The sequence below is a fragment of the Rana temporaria genome, chromosome 3 (assembly GCF_905171775.1).
Source record: "Rana temporaria chromosome 3, aRanTem1.1, whole genome shotgun sequence".
Taxonomy (NCBI): domain Eukaryota; kingdom Metazoa; phylum Chordata; class Amphibia; order Anura; family Ranidae; genus Rana; species Rana temporaria.
In genome coordinates this window covers 171,972,159-171,994,651 of record NC_053491.1, presented here as the reverse complement: position 1 = coordinate 171,994,651, position 22,493 = coordinate 171,972,159, and the positions used below count along the sequence as shown (strand labels likewise).

The following is a 22,493-nucleotide window of genomic DNA, read 5'->3' as shown; positions in this document are numbered from 1 at the left end:
ATCCTTTATGTCTATGGACGCCATGAAGTCGTCCTTCTGGAGTGTGGCAGCTGCTGACCGCACGGATTCCATCCGAAATGAGCGGATCTTTAGATATGCATTTACCATCTTTAGGTCCAAAATTGGCCTGACATCTCCATTGGATTTTGGGATGATGAATAGGTTGGAGTAGAAACCCAGCCCCTGTTCCAGGACTGGTACCTCTACTATTACTTCCTGGGAAGTAGATGATCTAATGCCGATCTTAATGCGGCTCCCTTTTCCGGATCGTTTGGAATCCTCGACTTCTGGAAATGAGGAGGAGGAAACCTTAGGAAATCTAATTTGTAGCCTGTGGCCACGGAAGACCGTACCCACTCGTCGGGAATGCTGGCTTCCCAAATCTCTGAAAAGAGTCGCAGCCTTCCCCCCACCTTCGTGGGTGGGGGGCGCCCCTTCATAAGGTTGGCTTGGGGGCTGGTTTTGCTGGTTTGCGAAACCACTGCCTTTTGCCTCTAACAGCCTGTCCTTGTGATTTGCTGTTGAAGCCGAAGTTTGCTTTTGCAGGAGGCCGTCGATACTGCTTGGCATTAGAGGGCCCCTGCCCAGGGGAATACTGTCGTTTAAACGCAGGCCCCTGAACCTTCTTCTTAGTTGGCAAGAGAGTACTCTTGCCGTTTGAAATGGTCTGAATGTATTTATCTAGGTCTTCTCCGAAGAGTCGTCCTCCATGGAAGGGGAACCCTACCAGGAGCTTCTTGCATGGGGGCTCAGCCTCCCAGCTTTTTAACCATAAGAGTCTTCTCATATGGATAAGGGATAACGATAAACGTGACGCTTGCTGGATAGAATCCTTGATTGCGTCTACCGTAAAACATATGGCCTTAGGGACATCCGAAAATTCTTCTGCCTGCTGGGCAGGAATAAGTTTAAGCATCTGCTTAAATTGATCCGATAATGCTTGAGCGACCCCAATCGCAGCCACAGCTGGCTGTACTACTGCCCCTGCAGTAGTGAAGGAGTTCTTAAGTAGTGCTTCCAAGCGCTTATCAACTGGATCCTTGAACACCTGTATGTTTTCTACAGGGCATGTTAACGATTTGTTAACACATGAGATGGCTGCGTCCACTGCAGGAGTAGCCCATCTTTTGGAAAATTTTTCTTCCATAGGATATAGGACAGAGAACTTCTTAGGTGGTAAGAAGATCTTATCTGGCTTGTTCCAATCTTGGAACAAAACTCCCTCTAATAGAGGATGGATCGGAAACACAGCATTGCTTTGAGGCGCCCTCAGTGAGCCCAAAGCTGAAACCGTCGATACCTGGAGATCTGGTACTGGCAAGTTGAATGCCCTATGGACCAAGTCCGACAATCCTTGAATCCACCAGCTCTCCCTCAGGGAGACTGCCCCAGACTCCTCTGTATCCGGATCCTCGATCCCTGAACCTACTTGGTCCTTGTCCAAGAGGTCGTCCAATTCCCCTGAGGAAAGGACCTCCTCTTCTGAGGGTCCGCGCTCGGGCGACGGAGATCTATTCCGCTTACTGCCCCGCATAGCTGCGGCTATCATTTTACCCATGCTTTTCTGCATCTCTTTTAAAGAGGTGAGTAATACCTCCTCCGTGACCATCTTAGGGTTGGACTGACCCGCGTCAGCTCCAGCCCCAGATCCCGATGGCCCCAAGGCTCCCTGTGGGGAAAGCAGCGGCATAGCTTTGTCCGAGACCTCAGACTCTCTGGGGGAATCCCCACCTCTTGTACCCTTGTTTTTTGATGCCATGGTACAATACCGAGGTACACCTGCTACTTATTGGTACCTGGGACTTATAAATAGTTAAATGCCCAAACACCTGTTTGGGGGATAAAAAAAAAATGCTTCCTCTCCCCTAGATGACACTTTTTTTTTTTTTCAAATCTAGGAAAGAAAAAACATTCTGTCCCCCTGAGTAGTATTGCAAGAAAAACTATGAGATGGAAAAGAAACAGCCTATTCCTAGGCTTGAAAACAGTCTTTCTGAAGACTGCAATATTCTTTCTGGCCACTGTGTGTCCTCGGGCCGTGAGGAGGAAGACTGAATGGAGCATCGCCTGGAGGCTTGCAGGTAAGCACAGCTCTCTGACACACACATATACTTTTATATCACCCAGGCCCCACTCAATGCTTTTCCAACACTACAAGGGAGGTCACATCTTATGGGGAATAATACATATAGAGCCATCCTATCTTTATGATATGTGACTAGTTTGCCAGATGCAGTGCATAACTTTAGGCATGTCCCCTGTGACCCCCCAGAAAAAACCTGCTAAGAACCAAGTTCCGCAAGTTTTCCCCTCACTTACCTGCTCCATGCCGCAGGACTTTGCCAAGCAAGAGGCCCAATCTTCCCCCATCTCGGTGGGGATGTCTAGACCTTCAGGCCCTGGGTTCCTATGAAGGATCCACTGTCCTGGGCCCATATAGCACTCTGGCAACAGAAACATTAGGCACCCAAAGGTTTCTAAGTTCTGGGCCCAGGGTCCAGCTCTCTAAAAAGAAAAGCATTATGGGCTATACCCCAAGGGTTTGGGGTCCGGTTACTGACCACTTTAGCGCTGAGGCTTTTTTGGACAGAACCGGTTAGCTCACCTAATCCCAAGGATGTGGAGGCAAGCTAAACCATGACTAACACCTAAGACACTGGCGGAAAAACTGAGGTACTCCTCCTATGGGAGGGGGTTATATAGGGAGGGGCATTTCCTGTTTGAGATTGCCAGTGTCTACACCTGAAGGTACTCCATATAACCCATATAGTAATGAATGCCGCTCTGTGTCCCGTGATGTACGATAAAGAAATGCATCAATATGAAGCTCCTGTACAGAAGGAGATCTTATAAATGCAGATTTTTCATCAATAGCCATCTATTGTGGTCCACATATGTATACCACTGATCCTGCCAGAGCTTATTAAACAGTTCAATCATTTTTATGAAGTGGCCAGGTGTTTAATGACCATAGAGATTACCATATACTGTATGCCCTTATAAGTAATAAGAAGTGTTTGCCTTGTTATCAGATACTTGCACTAGCTATATTTAAAGGATAATTCCAGGCATTGGCATGTTAAACATAGTTACGTTGGTCCTGTACTGAGCAGCCAGCCTGATGCCTTGTGAATACGGGAGGTCAGCTGCTCAGCATAGGCGCTATCCAAAGAATCAGCCTTAATTAACTTCCTGCTGTTAGTATTTTCAATCATTTGTTAAGTTAGTATTGCATAAAAAAAAAACTTGATTTAATTAGTAAAAAAACCCTTGCCATACTTTTTAACAACTTGAACTTCATATCTAGTAATACTATTTCAACACTAATTCAACTAGAAAATTTATCGTTTATATTACATTTTTGTGTAATTAGAGTTTTTATTAAATTAAACACTTTTACAAAGTAAAAAAAAAAGTTTTTTTTGCAAAGATTATATTAATATCTTAAAAGGTATATTTGTAAAATGGGGGTTGTCATCTCTTTTGGATGAGTATGGTTATTCATTGTGAATATTAATCTCCCTATCACTTGGAGATGGGACAGCTCACAGAAGTCATGTGGGGGAGAAAGATGGAGAAAGGGTTCTTAGGTGTGACAGGAGGGGGAAGATGGGATGTATAACAATCTAAGTGTAAGTGCCTGTTTACACCAGCGCGCTCTTTGAATTTGCATGTGATTCGCACAGCAGTACAAATCACATGCGATGTCCGTGCAATGCGATTTCAGCTATACATATAGTATGGCTGATATCGCATTTGCAACAAACTTGCTCGGGACCTATTTTTTGGTCCGCACCAGAATCGGATCGCATGGGTGTGAACACCCATGCGATCCGATTAATGTCCGAGATGATCGTTGGCAGTGCGATATGCAATATGAAATGGGGATGTCATTAACAATGTATTGACACTTCTGGCAGTTTGCATATGGCAGTGTGAACTGCTGTGCATGTCAGGTGCGATGCGGGAACTCGCAGTGGATTTGCAGGGTTCCCGCATTGTGTAACAATTTAAAGCTCTGCAATTGATTTTGAGAACTATATAAACATGTTTCTAAAAAGAGATGACTAATGGATTGAATATAAGAGGTCACACAATTACCTTTAAAACATGTCCTTCACTGTTCACAATCACCATTGTAATTTGTACATTTCTTGCAACACTTTTGCCACCTTTTTCAAACTCCCCTTTTTCTATAGTGATGTACAAGTCATTCCTCATTTCACCTGTAAAATACAAAATCACAACTTTCACGTTCTCAGCGAAATATCACGTTACTAGAGTAATTACAGACATAAGCAAGTAATTTCACAGTTTTAGAGCAGAGGTCTTCAAACTTTCTAAGCAAAGAGTCATTTCAAGATCCTACAGACTTTATGGAGGGCTACACTGACCTACAGGAGTAGAAATTTCTCCGACATCAGTGGTGAGTGGATGTAAACCACCTTTGTGCTGGCGTTAGAGGAAGGAATTGTGTCTAAACTCCAATGGAATTCATCGGAATTACTCCGATGGGGCATACACACGGTCGGAATTTCCAATGGAAAAAGTCTGTCTGACTTTTTCGGAAATTCCCATTGTGTGTATGGGGCTTTACACTATTGCCAGGTGTGCCAGAGGGGTTTGAGCTATTCTTGGGGTTAAGAGGCAGAGTACGGGACTGAATATAGTTAAGTGGCTCCTGCGGTGGTAGCGCTACATTACTATTACTACTTTTGGAGGAATGGTTTAACTTTTAGAACAATTTTTTTGAAGGAAAGTTCTACCTTATAGAGCTAAATACTCTCTCTGTATCCCACATTGTCCTTCTTTGTGGCCTGTGGTGTAGACTCTTAACTAATTGTACTATTAAAAAAATAAGTTTTTCTCTTTATCATCCATTGAGAGACACAACTATGGATATTATGCAACCAAGGGGTTATATTGCCAGCTATAAGACAACTGGACACATGCATACAATAACTGAAGGCCAGCCTGTAGAGGCTAACCCTTCCTACCTCATACCTGCTTAGTTATGCTGTTTCTTTAGGAGAATTGAACACCCCTTCCCTTCTGCTATATTTTTGCTTGAATTTGAAGAATTTTCTAATATCAACAGCGACAAATAGATTCATGCCAGATGTTGAAAATCCTAGTCTCTCAAGTTAGCCAGTGACCAAAGAATTTCCAAATCCATTTAATATACTGAGGATTTCTCTGTGATGGTCCTGCGGTCTTGTATTGACATTATGTCTGTTCCAGTTTGCACAGGATTCTGCTATTCAGATCAAGCCAGTAATATGGGATTTCCTTGCTTAACCACCTGTATATCAAAGTATGTTTATAAACAGTGCAGTAAAATAGGGGTTAAAGCATGCTCACAGGTTGTGAAACCAAGGTTTTATAAGAAAAAGGCATTGTGGGTTCTGTTATCCCAGCCATGCTTAAAGCTCGCAAATCTACTGCACAATTAATCGCTGCACGTGGAAGGCCTTTTGTTGGAGACGTTTCCCCACATGTATTTTCGGTGAGTCCTTTTCTTGCCTTCACTTGGGATCAATGTTTAGCTCTCAGCATCATCAAGGGTCAGCAACTTTCTCTTGCCACTAATTTACTGATTTGTACTTGAAGTCAAGCAGTTGCATGCGTTAGTCCCCGTCTGTAAACCTGGTATGGTCTGTATTACAAAGACATCCGTTTAAAGCCCTTTGAGATATTTCCTTGATGTAATCCTGTTCAGTTGCCTTTCTGGTTTCTATCACTTTAGTTAAAAGGGTCTCTGAGTGGTGCCCCATTTTCTTTAACAAAGAAAAGGTTGTTTTGAGATGAAATTCCTCCTTCTCGGGTATAGTGGTCTCGGCCTTTCACCTAAATGAGGATATTGTGTTACCTTTGCTGTGTCCAGCACTGGTTCATCCCAAGGAGATCTTGTATGGATGTGTTGCGAGGGTCATCTGGGATTACCCACCAGCCACTGCTTCTTTTAGGCACATGGATTTCCATTTGTTATTCCAGAAGGCCATAAAAAAGGTTCTCTGGCTTCTAGATCAACTATTTCTAAGTAGAATCAATAGGTTGTTGTGCAGGCCTATGTGAGTACTTTTTTTTTAGATCAGACTTCTGTATCAGATCCCTATGTATGCAACCTGCTTGTCTGTTCACATGTCCTTGTTTTTGCCTTGCTTCATTTTTTTTCTTGTTGGGCTGGTTTTCGCCTACATTTTTTTGGTGTGCATGCCCCTTTTGCTTGGTTGCTTTTGGATGTCCCTTGCTTGGTTATTATACATAAAGCAGTGTGGCTCAAGGGTTGACAGAAAATATAAATTCTGTACATACTGTAAATCCTTTTCTCTGTGTCCCTTGAGAAACACAGTTCTCTCCCTTCATATGCCATGTTTCCACTTTGGAATGTTTGCTACCACTGGGCAGGTGGGAAAGATTATAATTAATAGGAGGCTGGCCTTCAGTTTCCAAGGGGGGCGATTTGTTAAAACAGGGGCACACAGAATCAGGCGCACCTGTTGATAGTAACCAATCAGCTTCTAGGTTTTATTGTCAAAGCTTAATTGAACAAGCTGAAGTTAGAAGCTGATTGGTTACTATGAACAGGTGCAAGTCACTGTGCGCACCAGTTTTAGTAAAACTCCCCCTTATACGCCCTAGTGTTCATTTTTCCTCCAAGTGGCAGCACAACCTCTTGGTTGCTTTTGAACCATAAAGCTTTGTCCCTAAATAGAAAAGGATTTTACAGTCGGTACAAAAATACTTTTTATGCTACATTACATTTTCACCCACCCTCTAAAGGCTTGCATTCATGTTGAAAAGCTAGCATAAAATAAATTATTTAAAAAAATTAACAGTGCATTTAAAAACAAATTTGGGGGTAAAAATTCCTTACCATCCTTTACTCGCATACTATATACTAAAAGTGTCCCTCTTTCCAATTTCAGAAAAGATGGAAAGTATGATGACCGCCTCTAAAATGGCCAGAAAATGTCTGTAGACTGCGTTGTCTATACTAGCACTAGTAGTGATAAAATAATGCTCATCAGTAGGATGTATTAGTTACAATTGATACACTTATATAGAAGGGGTAGCAATGTATAGTATATACCGTGTTTCCCCGAAAATAAGACCTACCCCGAAAATAAGACCTAGAGATATTTTCTAGGAAGGCTGCGATATAAGCCCTACCCCGAAAAAAAAGCTCTAGTTTAAAATGCTTGTAAAATCCTATAATACACTCTATTACAATAGTATATAATGTACAATGTGTGTGTTTTTGTAATAGAAGTGCAGAGCGTCGCTATAATGAAGGTATTTGGCACAATTATGTAACAAAACTCACATTATACATTATATACTACTGTATAAGAGTGTTATAGGATTTTACAAGCATTTTAACTCAGTTTACATTGGGTATTCCTTTCAGGCAGGGAGAGAGAAGGGGAGAGAAGACAGCACATTACATGGTAAGACCTACACCGAAAATAAGCCCTACTATGACTTTTGTTGCCAAAATTAATATAAGATTCTGGCTTATTTTCGGGGGAAACATGGTAGCTGTAGTATACAGCTTAGGCATTACCTTTAAGTAGATAAATATATTGTCTGCCAATGTCAACCTTTGAGACTTTGAGGAAACAGGTAGGCAAATATTTTTCAAAGTCACTGACCCAGAAAAACTTGTAGCAAATTAAATTTGGGAAAGGCACAAGTACCATATTTCTATACTTGTTCTGGGTCATTGACTCAAATTATTGAAGCCAAAGCAAAAAGATGACTGGCAGGCAACTAGCAGTTTAAGAGGATCAGAGATTAGTAATGGTAGGCCACACAATTTTCATAAATGGCTTAAGTTTAAGTATAACTAGAGGCATTTTTTTTTATAGTTTTGGACAGAGTAGAGAAGGATTAAAACACAATTTTTATTGCGGTCTCTGTTAGGGAGATTCAACCTTTCCATTTGACATGTTTATAGTTATTGAAAGAAAATACCATATTTTATGGAAATCTTCCATTGGGATACAGGTGGCAAAAACAACCTGACAGGGATTTTAACACTGCCTTACTCTATTCAAAAAGAAAAAGTTTTTCCTTTACTTTGGGCTTCAAGGAGTAGTAGTTAATTGTTTTTTTTTTGGGGGGGGGGGGGTGTCAGTAATCACTGAGACCCCATTCACACCTAGGCGTTTTTACGCCTGTAGCGCTACGCCGCTGCCGCCAGAGGGCTGAAAACAGATGTCCCTCTATGGAGATGGTTCACATCTCCACGACGAACGCCGGACGCCTGTCGCCTGCCGCGTGAAAAAAGGTCCCGGACCTTTTTTTCAGGCGTCTTCGAGCGTTCGGCTAGGAGATGGCAATCATCTCCATAGAGGGGGTCATCTTGGGGCACATCTAGGCGGACAATACCGGCGTTTTGTCGCCGCAAATCGCGGTACAAAACGCCGCTATTTTTACCGCGATTTGCGGCGACAAAACGCCACGATTTCGTCCGTCTAGATGTGAATGCAGCCTTAAAGTGTAACTCTGCTTTTGTTGAGGGGAAAAAAACAACCCCCCTGGGTGATTTATGTACATTGCAAGGGTTTTAACAAATTTTGTTGGAGAGTCCTACCAGTTTCTGCTCTGTTATGTCATGTTTTGTGAAGGATGGATTCTGAATATGAGTGATAATTTCATTTTGATCAGCAGATGCACTTGCAGGACTCCAATAATGAGAGTGGCAGGGTCTGCATTCCTTTAGAAGTAATTAACCATTTAGGTGCATCTCCCCAAAACTAACATTTTTTGTTACAGGGTGCCTTTAAATCTGACTTGTATCTTATTGCAGACTTCTAGGAAAATCAATGAGCCAATCACACAGGCAGGGATTGACATCTCTGGGGGCGTTGCATACACCGACTGTGTACAAAACCTCTCCAGTTTGCCACAATCTATTGAATTTTACAGAAAAGGACAGGGCTGCAGATTAAAAATTAAATATAATTATAACAGTAAATTAAAATATGGATTGTGTCACAATCGTATATATATATATATATATATTTTTTTTATTTGAGATTTTTTTTTACCATGAAAGCGGAGTTACACTTTAAGCATTTACAAAATTTCACAGTACACTTGAATAAATAATAGGCTAGGGCAGTGATGGCGAACCTTGGCAGCCCAGATGTTTTGGAACTACATTTCCCATGATGCTCATGCACTCTGCAGTACACTGAGCATCATGGGAAATGTAGTTCCAAAACATCTGGGGTGCCAAGGTTCACCATCACTGGGCTAGGTAGTCTTCGTAATGCACTATATATTCACCTCCCATTACCTTCCATAGCTATCTTTGTTTAATAACTATAAAAAGTCAACTTAGAACAGTGTTACACTTTGTTTTATAAAAATGTATGGCTACAGAGAGTGCAGATTCTTAATATACTGTATATGTCACTCATCTAATGAACTATAATCAGACTGCTCAGCTGACCGTGAACATACAACTACTTCTACTTTATAGCAACCAAAATTAAAGATTTTCCTTGTAATATGAGGTAAAACTGATTTTCGAGAAAAAATCTTCAGAAATAAATAGCAGAAACAGCTATTTGAACCTTTACAGTTTCACACAAAAATTATGCCCGACGTATGCAAAAAATACATTACTGAGTAAAGGGAAATGCGAAGCATAAATAATATTGGAAACACAACATGCTAGTATAGGGGGTGAATGCTGGCTGCAAAAAAGAAAAAAAAACTAGAATAAATGAAATTTCTGTTTCTTTTCCTACAGCTCACCAGGCATAATGACATCTGAAAAGCCAAGCTTTCTTGTTATCGAGACCCCACGAGTGAACACCGAGGAGTAATCTCTTCTAATTTGCTCAAGGTCTCCATGCAGCAGCTGAAGGGAAACTGCCAGGCCTGAAATCAAAAGAATTTAAAGAGGTTTAGAAGATACTCAGAAGATATTTTGAGGCTATTTACATCAGTGATACCTCAGTCAGCAACATTTTTTCAAACAGTCAGAATTTGTAATGAATCTTTAATAGAAGGTTGTTCAGTCACCCTAGCAACTGGTCTCTTCCAGAATTGCATAAAAATATCCAGTACAGCACAGCCAATTAAAGCGGAACTAAACCTACCTCTCCTTTACAGCCAAGGAAGCTGACATTTTAGCCTCGGTTTGATCTAAAGTTGCCATGGTGCTTCACATGTGATCAGTTATGACACCAGACATGTGAAGGCTTGACAGCTCAATTGAGAGTATAAAAAGCTTTGACCATTATCATTTATGGCATGCCTCGAAGGCAACTGCTTTGGAAAATCATTAAAATGGTGGGTTTAGTTCCACTTTAACAAAGACTTGTAATGCATGCTTGCCACAACTAACATTATCAATTTGTGTTCCTCGCACTTTTCTTCTTTTTTCTTTTTTTTCCTTTTACTGTATTTTTTTTATGCAGCTTGGAAGCAAATGCTGCAGGCAATCTCTTACAAGAATAAAACATGAAAAAGACCTGTAGTTTATCATCACAATTGATAAAATAGTAAATATGAGGCAGTTTGAATGACAGGCCTACATCTTTTCTTTTTCTGTTTTGGAGATCACAACTCAACCTGCATACGATTCTTTTCATTAGCCTTCTACCTTCCACTCTGCAAAGTAAGTTACATTTCCCTGGTTGGTTAAAGTTTTGCAAAGAAAAAGTTTTATTTTGTTTAAGTGTGCCACAGTTCAAAATATTCAATATTCATATGCTTTGTAAATAAACAGAATCGCTCTCTACCGACGCATTATTTTCACTCATTCTAACAGCGTGAACATGGAGACGGTACCTGAGCAGAACATCAGCTAATGAATCAACATATCTTCCAACAACATCTAAAGATCATTTTTTATTTGGATTCTTATTTTCTACACTGGGCTCTCCCTTAATGATTGAAAGATGCGACAATTTATACAAGTCATATGAAAAAAAGTTAATAAACATACTGCTGTTAGCACAGTCAGTAACAGGAATGCCTCCAATTAGTAGATGAAGTCAAGCAGTGTTGGAAAACCACAAGGTGTCTGCACTTCTACTTGTAACCATAGGGACCTTTCTTAGTAAGGAAAAGTTCACTTTGAAGTGTCCAAAAAACACGATTCGATTGAAATTTTTATTTTCTTTTGTGCATTTCTGTGACAAGCTCACTGCGTGTTGAGCAAAAACATTCATACCAATGCACAGATGTGTATAGAACAGTTCTATTGGCCACATATTTAATTAGCCATTTTCCGTGAAAAATTTAAATGCCTCAAAAATGGACCATTTTTAATGACCTAGAGAAAAACAACGTTTTTCTCAACACGATTCTTGTCAAGCCTGCCTTGCATACACACGATCGTGAAAAAAATGCTTGAGCAAAGCGTGGTGACGTACAACACGTACCACGGCACTATAAAGGGGAAGTTCCATTCAGATGGCGCCACCCTTTGGGCAGCTTTTGCCAATTTTGTGTAAGTAAAAGTTTAGTGAGAGACGATTCGCGCTTTTGAGTCTGTTACAGCGCGACAAATGTGCCATCTCTATTACAAACGCTAGTTTTACCAGAAAGAGAGCTCCCGTCTCATAACTTGCTCCTGAGCATGCGCTTTATTTTCCCGTCGTTAAAGCCTACACACGACCGTCTTTCACGACGTGAAAAACGGCGAGAAAATTTAGAGCATGTTCTAAATTTTTAATGCCCATTTTTCACATCAAGAAAAATGGTCGTGTGTACGTGGCATTAGGGCAGGTAGATAAAGGGGTAAATCTGAATCTTTCATAGACAAGCCAGCAGAAGTAAGTCTAAGGAGAACATTTTTAAAGAAGCAATGATATTTAAACACAGCCAGAGATGCTTTTCTAATAAGCCGACCTCAGTGTATACTGTGTATGTATACTGTATGTGTGTGTGTGTATACAGTGTGACCCATAATCTATTGCCGGGGGGGGGGCTTAATCTCCTATTGCCTGGGGGCCCCATAATCTTCTATTGCCCGGGGGCCCCGTGAGTTGTCAGTCCACCCCTGGTTGCTCCATAGAGATGTATGGAGCGTCCGTTCAGGTCCGCCGAAAAAACTGACAGGAGGATCTGAACGGTCCGCCTGTGTAAAAGGGGCCTAAGTAATTTACATGCATGCTGTGTTGTGATGCATTGTTAAAAATGAGGCGTGTTCAGTTTCAAATGCATTTGTATGCGTTTTGTGGCCTGCCTAAAGAGGTTGTAAACCTGAGTCATGGAATTTAAGCAAGGCGCATACACTATTTCACCAAAAGTACTACTTTACACACACATGAACTTGATTGGCATCTTAGTCTTAGTCCATAAGGTTTAATATTGAGTTGGCCCACCTTTTTCAGCTATAACAGCTTCAACTCTTCTGAAAAGGCTGTCCACAAGGTTTAGGAGTGTGTCTGAGAATGTTTGACCATTCTTCCAGAAGTGCATTTGTGAGGTCAGGCACTGATGTGGACGACAAGGCCTGGCTCGCAGTCTGCGCTCTAATTCACCCCAAAGGTGCTCTATCAAGTTTAGGTCAGAACTCTGTGCAGGGCAGTCATATTTCTCCACCCAAAACTCATCCATGTCTTTATGGATCTTGCTTTGTGCCCTGGTGCACGGTCATGTTGGAACAGGAAGGGGCCATCCCTAAGCTGTTCCCACAAAGTTGCAAGGAGCATGAAATTGTCCAAAATCTCTTGGTATGCCGACACCCTAAAAGTTTTGTTCACTGGAACTATGGAGCCAAGCCCAACCCCTGAAAAACAACCCCACATCATAATCCCCCTCGACCAAATGGTTTGGACCAGTGCACAAAGCAAAGTCCATAAAGACATGGATGAGTGACTTTGGGGTGGAGGTCCAGCCTTCCCAGAAGAGTTGAAGCTGTTATAGCTGCAAAGGGTGGGCCAACTCAATATTGAACATTATGGACAAAGACTGGGATGCCATTAAAGTTCATGTGCGTGTAAAGGCAGGCGGGCCAATACTTTTGGTAATATAGTGTATATCTGTTGCGTTTACTTATCTCTCTCCAAAGCTCTAAGTGTCAGTTTTCTCTGGTGGTTTGTTCCTCTGTAATTAGCATGTCTCAATTCTGAGAAGTTTCCCCAATACATGAGATACATTTATGTCAGGAGGAGAGGGGGGAGCTCAGAACAAAGCTGGTCTATTCAGAGCACAGTTCTTCTGCTGTGTGGAGGGGGGTGTGTTCCCTTCTTCTAATCAGCTCTCACACACTAACTGCAGTCTCCCCATCCTCTTCTCTTTGCTTCCGACAGATGAAGAAAGATTTTTAACATGATCTGCCCTTTAAAAAGGGTGTAGAAAGGAGAAGGCAGAGGATAAACAAGTAAAACCGATGTAGGAGGACTTCACTGGGTATATGTGAGGGTTTACAACCACTTTAAGTCTTTGGAAGCACATAAAGATATATGTATTGTGCATTTTCATGTTTTCTTCTGTTTTGTCAACTGGTTGTGGGAGAACACAGCAACTTGCTATCAGATGGATCCAAGCAATTGACCTAGATCCCAGATACCTGCATGTGCATTGCCACAATGAACACAACAACAGTTGCTGCAGCAGTGTAAAACAGCCATTCTTCCTAAACTCCAGACACCGTAAATGAGGGAGCACGCAAAAAGGGCTTAGGGGAGGAATGACTGTCACATTACTGGTTTCAGACCATCACAGTGTGGCCTTCTGTCCAGTGCTCTGCAGCTTTTTACAGAGAACATATGGCAGGATACAGTCTCTTTCATTTAGGCCTCATTCACACAGGGCTTATCAATGCATGCTCTGTGTGAGGTTCACGTTTACCCGCACAGGGATGCACAGGTGTTCCATGCATCCCTGTACAGGCAGTACCATTGATGTCAAATTGGGAGACTGTCTGTGCAGCCAATTTGTCCCAATGGAATGCCCCGGATCAACAAGGCACCATTGCTACTATATGGTTTGCTTGATCACACAACAACAAGAATATACACAAATTTAGCTACATCTGTAAAAACCTGATAGGTAAGAAAGGCCTTTCTATCCTAGCCTTTAATACTATAAGGATAATATACTGTTATAAATAAGCTGTGTTCATTTTACTCTAGGTCTCTCCATAGACATGCAGAATTGACAGGAGATGGTCACATCAGCATTGTCCTTGTAATAATCAGCAACTGCTGGGTACCACTGCAATCTGTTCTGAACTCCACTTATTCAGCTCATGTGTAGTAAAAAAAAAAAAGATCAATCACTTCACTTACAAAACAACCATTGTACAGATTTCCTAAAATAGAGAACATTGCTTAAACCTAAAGCTCAGGAACTGCCTCCTAAAGTGAAAATCACTAGCAGTGCCCAAATCATTTGCCACTCTACCAAACACGAAACTATAAACTCCCAGCCTACCAACATCTTCAATGTTAGAAAAGAAAAATATTATTTAATTTCCGTTAATTAGTTTATATACTGCCGTTTTACATCATTTTTAACAAATCTTGATATATAAATGTAAATTAAAAATTTACCACACAGGAAGGGGATACAAATATTTTTTGAACCCTGAAGGGCATTTGAATCAATACACATGATCAAATGATTCTCATAATAAAAGTTTTGTGTTTTTCTAGCTGACAGCAGAATGTAAATAGAGGAGCAGTCACTAAAAAGTTATACATTTAAAAAAACAGCATGGGGGACCCCTCGCAATCCATACAATGCCCTTTGGGTCTGGTATAGATTTTAAGGGGGATCTCACAGCCAAAAAATAAATAAATGATTCCCTGGGGCGGGGCCCAACACTGTTTTTTTTTTTTAATAAAGGCTTCTTTGTTTACCTTCCGCTGTCAGGCAGGAATCCCCCGGTGGTCATTAAAATGCCGGTGAGTGTCGGCTCCTTGACAACCAGCATCAGAGAACAAATTGACATGTGACTCATATAATGCACTGTGAAACGTATATGGTGCATTTCTATTGACTTATAATGTAAGGTGCGCTTTTGAAAAAATGCACAGTAATGTGAACAGCTACAGAGAATTTAAAGGGGGACTTCATGCACTTCTATCATGATGGTAAGGTGTGTTTTAGCATGGCAAACACACCTTAGTGTGAAGGGGGACTTGTATAGCTTGCATCCATGGTACTTAAAACTGAGCTAATAAGAAAGATCAGATGTTACAAGTTTGTTGGAAGTCTGTGTCGCCGGTATGTTCTCCCTGGGTATGTCTTGGTCATTTTGATTGGGTGGAACGGGATGACCACTCCTGAGCCAGCGTAGGAGTGCAGTCATCCTGATGCACCGTGCAGCTCACATTCTGCTGAGGACTGTGAATAGGCAGGTAAATGTTCTTCATTGCCAAAGAGACATTGCATGTCACTTTTGCAATGAAAAACTTACCTGTTCGCAACTTTTATTTTATTAAAAAGCAGCCATTGTGCTTGAAACTTGCCACCTGATAACTACAGGTGATAAATAAAGAATATTTTTATTTTGATATAAATGTATAATTTCTATTAATTACACAGAGGATTTAGGAAAGCAAAAACTGCACAAAGCTAAGATCTGAACGCGCGCTGCGTTTCCGCAATTACGAACAGCTCACAATTAGCAAAGAAAGTAAACATTACACCAATATAGCGCCACAAAGCTAAACTACATTTATTTGAAGAACACAGTGTTTCTGTCCAACTTTAATTATATGATTATATAAATTAGCTGTTATGAAACTGACAGTCCTCTGCACTGCTGAAAAATAATGGCAATCAAGTTTCATTGTTTTACTACAAGATGCATTTACATGTTTTACATAACATTAACTTGCAAAAACAGAACTGTGATTAGGTAAAAAAACGTTATACATAATAACCGAACAGCAAAATGACACAATAATAAAATGACTGCCATCCCTAGTGTTGTAATTACCAGAAGATATATGTGAAAAAAATGATTTTTTTTTTGCAGTTCTATTCCAGAACAGAGAAGTGCAACACATTCTGGATGAATAATGACCTGGTGAGTTATCCAGACATTTAGGCGATTTATTTAGATTGGTTTCTTTCATATTTTAGTGTTCACTTTGTTTACAAGCACCTATACGGAAAGTAAATTGAATGTGGTTTATATTGCGGTTTTAAGGAGTCAAAAAGGTTATACAATATCTTTACATTCAGCAGTAAAGCCCCATACACACTATCAGTTTTCCTGATGGTTTTCTCTTTAGGTTTACCAAAACCATCTAATATGAGGTCAAACCTTAAGCATTTCAATTTGAATGCAATCAGGCAGGTCCTTGTACTACATGGTTTTGGTAAACCTGAAGAGAAAACCAGCAGGAAAACTGATAGTGTGTATGGGGCTTAAAATGCTCTTGGCCTGGTGAGGTCATCTACATGAGGTCCTTATTAGGCTTCATTTCCATGGACGTTTTTACAGCCACTTTCTATAGCCTTTTTTACAGCTTAAAAACGCCTGTCCATGTTATTTATTTATTTTAATTTTATATATTTTTTTTGAGCTGGAGCTCAAAAACGCAGCGGTAGCGTTTTTGAGCGTTTTTGCACGTTTTTTAACATCTGGTGTTTTTACAGCTCTACTCTGGAGCTTCAGAACGCACTGGTCCTGGGTTTTTTTTTTGCAGCTTAAAAACGGCTCAGCCATCTACAGCTCAAAAACGTCATGGTGGGCATGAGGCCATAGACTAACATGGAGAGCTGTTTTTAAGCTGCAAAAAACACTCAGAAAAGTGGCTATAAAAACGTCCATGGAAATGAAGCCTAAATGTTTTTCAACTGCAGACATGTAGCTTACAATTATGGTAAACATTATTGAACCCTGTTAAAAACTGGGGGTATTTTTATTTTTTTTACCAAGCTGAAGAATGTCTGTATCACCATTGACAAACTTCCTATATTGAGTTATGTACTGTATATACAGGGAATTATTTTGGGGATTTAAAATGTTTTGATTTTATGGGATAAGTTATTATTTGTAGATTACAAATATTCTTGACAGGGTTATTTTAAATTGTATAATTTCCCCATTTAATTAGCTGTTTTTATGGAATGATATTTTTGTATTTGTTTGATTTTGCAGTAATACTCCTCAGAGTTATACAACTGTGTTAGCCTTCACATACTGTATTTGAGTACTTCTGTGACATTCTTCAGAATGACAGTTCTGCTTTTTGAATACCAGGATTTTCTCTGCTCAGCAGGGCCAAGCACTCCCTGTACATCACTTAAAACAGCCTCCACCTTCTTCTAGCTAAGCTCTAGTAATAAAAAAAATAAGTAATCTAAAATGCCCACATACTCACCTGAATCTGTGGTCAAGTGACATGATGGGTCCTGTATCTTCTCTCTTCTGTACCACATAGAGAAAGCATCCTTCTTTGGGTGCCCATGTCACTGCCTAGTGGTGTAGACACTTTCTACTGGGTACATAATCAGGTTCTAAAGACTCCAGCAGTGATGTGATGACAGTGGTATGCCAATGAGACTGCTCAGGACTGTGGCAGTAGAGGTCTTGTCTTTATTCCCAAAGGAGGTGCCGCAGAGGGTATTGTGAGGGCAGATGAATGCAACTTAAAAGGTTTAAAAACAAAAATGTGTAGGTGTGGGGACAATGCGAGTAGGAGGGAAAAGGGAAGGGAGCTGCTCAACATTTTTCTGGAGTTGGGCTTTAAATCATGGATGGATCCTTGGATGTGCCAAGTAACAGCTAGCCACTGCACAGCTTACTTTCATTACTGAATTTGGAAGGGTCTAGATATGCTTCAGATCACACCAAGACCCGCATAGTCACACAGAGACAAGCCTTGAAGTTACAATCCATTCTTTCCTCATTATAGCAGACAGTACTGTGCTGTATAATATTAGCTTTTTTGACAGAGAGCACCCAAAAGCAAAATGGATATAAGCAGAAATTATCATGGCTTTTTTGTCCATAGTTCTTCTTTTAGAAATGAAATAGATGTTAAGAAGCTTGAACAGCAGCCAGCAAAATACATGTATAGATAGATCCTGCCAAAGATCCAGGCAGCCAATAAATTCTGCTAGCTTCTGAACTTTTCCATACTCTGAGCAGAGTCTGGCAAGCAATAACCTTGAATGTTTATTTCTTTTGTAGGTCTTCTCAAGCTTGACAATAAAACAAGTATATTAGGTCATAAATGCACACTTTACAACTTACCCTAACATACAAGTCCAGAGAAAATCACAGTGATCGCACTGAGCTTGTACATCGCCACTGTCTGAGCGTGATGAAGAAAAAGGTAGGACTCCACTACTACTTCTAGCCTACTTTCAGATTTTTACAAGATAAGGGTGCACGACTTTTATTTACCCTTGTATTAAAAAGGCACAAACCATTTAAGGTAAATACTTGCCATGAGAATACATAATCCACTTTCCCTTCAATCTTGTTACTCACCCTGACATTGTTTCAGTGCATCAGGCCACTATAAATACCAACAATAACTTACTCAAAACCTGTGATTCTCGAAGACTGGCCATACATGATAGCATTTTCTCAGAATTTTCTGTACAGTTTTCTTTAGATTTACCTTCAACTATGTAGTGCAAGGGCCTGCCTAATTGGATACAGTTGAAAGTGTTGTTTAGTTTTGACCTCATATTATATGGTTTTTGGCATATCTAAAGGGAAATTGTACAAGAGAATTGAACATGTATGGTCAGCCTAAGTCAGGTAATATCAGTTCTATACAAATGTGTTGATTTACTACTTACTTTGCAAGGACATTTAGCCTTAATTTAGTGAAGCTCTGCCGACATCCAACATTCAATCGTTGAAATTTAATGTTATGTCATCAGTCATGTTGGGGTAAAATAGCTGAAATATCTTATGCTAGAAATGCTGCTCTATAGTCTCCCCTGTACTATTCACATGACGAAACAATGATGTAGTCAATCACATGACATCTGCAAAAGGGAAAGGATCTGCCTTTCTAATCTCTTGTCCTACCCTTCATTAAAGATCACGTGACCAAATGCCTCAGCATTACTGCAACACTTCAGTAACTATTTCTCAGCAAGACTGCTTTCATACAATTAACAAGTAAAGGTCCAACTTTAAAATGTACACATTTTTGATGGAAAATAATAGACCTCTATAGTAAATGTATTTTTTCCTTACCTGTATTTGAGCCTGTAAGGTTATAGCGAGCATTCATTTTCTTGATAATATTTTCATGGATTTGATACCAATCACTTTCAGTGTTGCACCTAGAAAACAATTAAATAAACAATCAGTTAAAAAAAACTGCTATAGCAGATGTTGGTTAGGATTTTATTTTGCATTGGTGGATAAAGGAAAACACTGTAGTTTTATATACTGGCAAAAAGCTGATAAAATTACATCATTAATTTTCTTTTAAAGGTACAACTTCCTCTGCTTCTATTATCACGAAATTAACTGTATTCTTTATGTCTCTAATCTACTAACCAGTTGGCGCCCACGCCATAGCCGAATGACAACTACAGCACGGACGCCAAATGCCGGGAGGACGTCAATAGACGTCCTCCCCTTTCGAGCGCTGTGATCACCCGAGTCACTGAGTCCTGGCCCCTTACCATGTGATCAGCTGTCAGCCAATGACAGCCGATCACGTGATGTAAACAAAAGCCAGTAATGTTTTTTTTTTCTTTTCACGCTAACAGCATGAGGAGAAACAAAAGCTGATCACTGGGCTTATGTGAAAGGGACATCAGTCCCAAGAGGAAAAAAATTTAACATTTCATTTGGGTACAGTGTTGTATGACCGCACAAAATACAAAATATGTATGACCGCGCAAAGTGCGTCAGCGCTGAAAGCTGAAAATTGGTCTGGGCAGGAGGGGGGTTTAAGTGCCCATTAAGCAAGTGCTTAACTTATGACCTACAGTTTTAACAGGTGGCATAGCACCACATTTTTATAAATACTTATTAAAATGTTATTCTCCACAGTTTGAACACATTATGATTAGAGGAGTTAATTATGGAACAGCTTATTTTACTGCAATAACAGATTGGTTTGCCTGCACTTAGTAAACATGTGTGCTTATGTCTGAATCTGAAACATGGATTTAACAGCTGAACCTGTCTTTATTGACAAGATATACATTTCATAAACTGACCCTGCATTACAGCTAAGTAATTGTTTACTGTGACTGCATAGCTTCCACTCCCACAACCACCAGCCAACAACACCAGACCCGAAATGACCAGAACTTCATTGCTGTGTTTGGAAAAAGTATGTATTACAGCACAACATTTTGACATGCTTCTCCAAAGATATTGCTACAAGCTATATCATGATTGTGTTGTAACTTGCTCCTTTGTTGTAAATAACACTTTGCATCAGTTACTTGAATTGGCATTTTTTACTAGGCACTAAGTGGACAATTTTTTTTTCTAGCATGACTATATAACACATTTCTTTTTAAAATGCTTCATCAATTAAAGTGCTTCATCAGCCATTCTCAACCAGGGCTCTGTCCAACCCTGGTTCCTCCAGAGGTTGCTAGGTGTTCCTTGAGCTATGTCTGCATAATTGTAGAGCTTTCACGACCAGACAGAACCAGTGGCATATCACCAAGGGGTTGAGATTTATTAAAACTGAAGAGTGCAAAATCTGGTGCAGCTCTGCATAGAAACAAATCGGCTTCCATTTTTTTTTCTCAAAGCTTAATTGAGCAAGCTGAAGTTAGAAGCCGCTTGGTACCATGCACAGCTACACCAGATTTTGCCCTCTTCAGTTTTAGTAAATCGAACATTATACTTTTTATTGTCTAAAACAGCAGAATTCTGGCGACCACCATCAGGAAGGCATTATTCCCACTGATCATCAATGTAAGGGACATTCTTCCCATTGACCACCCATGTAAGGGACATTCTTCCCACTGACCACCAATATAAGGGTTGTATTTGTCCCACTAACCACCAATGTAAAGGACATTTCCTCCCACTGACTACTAATGTAAGGTGCACTTTTTCACTCAAGGTGATTTGTTTTTAGCAGAGGTTCCCCAAGACCTAAACCTTATTTGAAGTGTTCCACTGGGATAAGAAGGTCAAGAAAGGCTGCTGTAAAGAAAGTGAAATTTTACAACATACATGTATACTTTTAAAATGAGGTCATCTTTTGATTCTCCAGTCAGAAGGTCAGCAATACTGAGAGCCGCACAACCAAAAGGCCGTCGATATTGCACGTTTGAGGGATTCTTCTTTTCACCTGCGCCCATTCGGCCTTAAAGAATGAACAAAAAATGGCATCTAACACAGGCATTTGCAAAACGTATGATTGTACATTACACTATACAACATAAATGTAATTTGAAATACAAAAAGTATAGATAAGAATATTTGTAAATAAGGTATAGCTTAGAATTATTTTATATGAACTGTAAATGAATGACTGCACAAAATTTAAAAAAAAAATCCCTGAGGTTTGAACAGTACTATGGGTATGAACGTATGTTTTTCCAAGTATCCAATCACAAACATTTACTCCTGAAATGTGCATAATTGTGCAGTGGAAGAGTACAGAGGGAGCAGACGGTCAAGGTGCTGGCATTGCCCTCAGAAAAACGTTACAATTACATTTAAAAACTCAAACCGACCAACTGACATTTCCAATGCAATGATAAACCATGGATGTCTGTGTCAACTGCTAATGGAAACAAACATGTAATGTAACCCAACTATATTACTGTATACCTTGAGACACCAAATGAGTGAGCTAGCAGGACTATTGAACCCACATGCTCAAAAAATTGCTTTCTTAACAGAGTTTTGCCCATTCTGGATGTGGTGAATAATTATTTTGTAAAACATCTTTTGCAGACCTTGCTTAGGGTCTGAAATATCTTAAAATGGACTGGGGGGCCACTTCAAGACACCTTGCTAGGTAAAATAAAATCCAGAAGTCAGATGACCTTATTCCCTCAATCTGAGGAGCATTGTCTTTAGGGCTAGAAGCTTTATCTGTACTGTTGGGGTGGAGAGGTCCTCAAACATAAGAAATACAAATCAGGTGCATTAAACTGTATGCAAAGTAAATTTATTCAAGAGAGATTGAAGGTATTGCATATAAATGAAAGACTAATGCCCCGTACATACGATCGTTTTTTCCGTCGGCATAAACTCTGACGGGTTTTTCCGGCGGAATTCCGCTCAAGCTGTCTTGCATACACACGGACACACCAAATTCCGACCGTCTAAAATGCGGTGACGAACAACACTACGACGAGCCTAGAAAAATAAAGTTCAATGCTTCAGAGCATGCGTCAACTTGTTTCTGAGCATGCATGTTTTTTTCTCCATCGGAGTTTCATACAGACTAATGGAATTTCCGATGGGGAATATCCGATAAAAAAATTCCGTCTGACTTTTTTCAATCGGAAATTCCGATCGTGTGTACGAGGCATAAGACTCCTTTCACACTGAAATGCAGTTTTCAGGCATTTTAGCGCCATTAATAGCCTCTAAAAAACAC

The 22,493-nt window shown here is 40.1% G+C and overlaps 1 protein-coding gene across 2 annotated transcripts in view; it reads right to left on the bottom strand.

Moving 5' to 3' along the window:
- The window catches only part of DOCK4 (dedicator of cytokinesis 4), a 407,978-nt gene that overhangs the window by 212,190 nt on the left and 173,295 nt on the right, over positions 1–22,493 (bottom strand). For both annotated transcript variants that reach the window (XM_040343815.1, XM_040343816.1), the window contains exons 11-14: positions 21,113–21,245; positions 19,154–19,242; positions 9,772–9,897; positions 4,102–4,226 (exon numbers count right to left, since the gene is read on the bottom strand). In XM_040343815.1, coding sequence (XP_040199749.1) covers positions 4,102–4,226; positions 9,772–9,897; positions 19,154–19,242; positions 21,113–21,245 — 473 coding nt within the window. The remainder of the gene's footprint in view (positions 1–4,101; positions 4,227–9,771; positions 9,898–19,153; positions 19,243–21,112; positions 21,246–22,493) is intronic.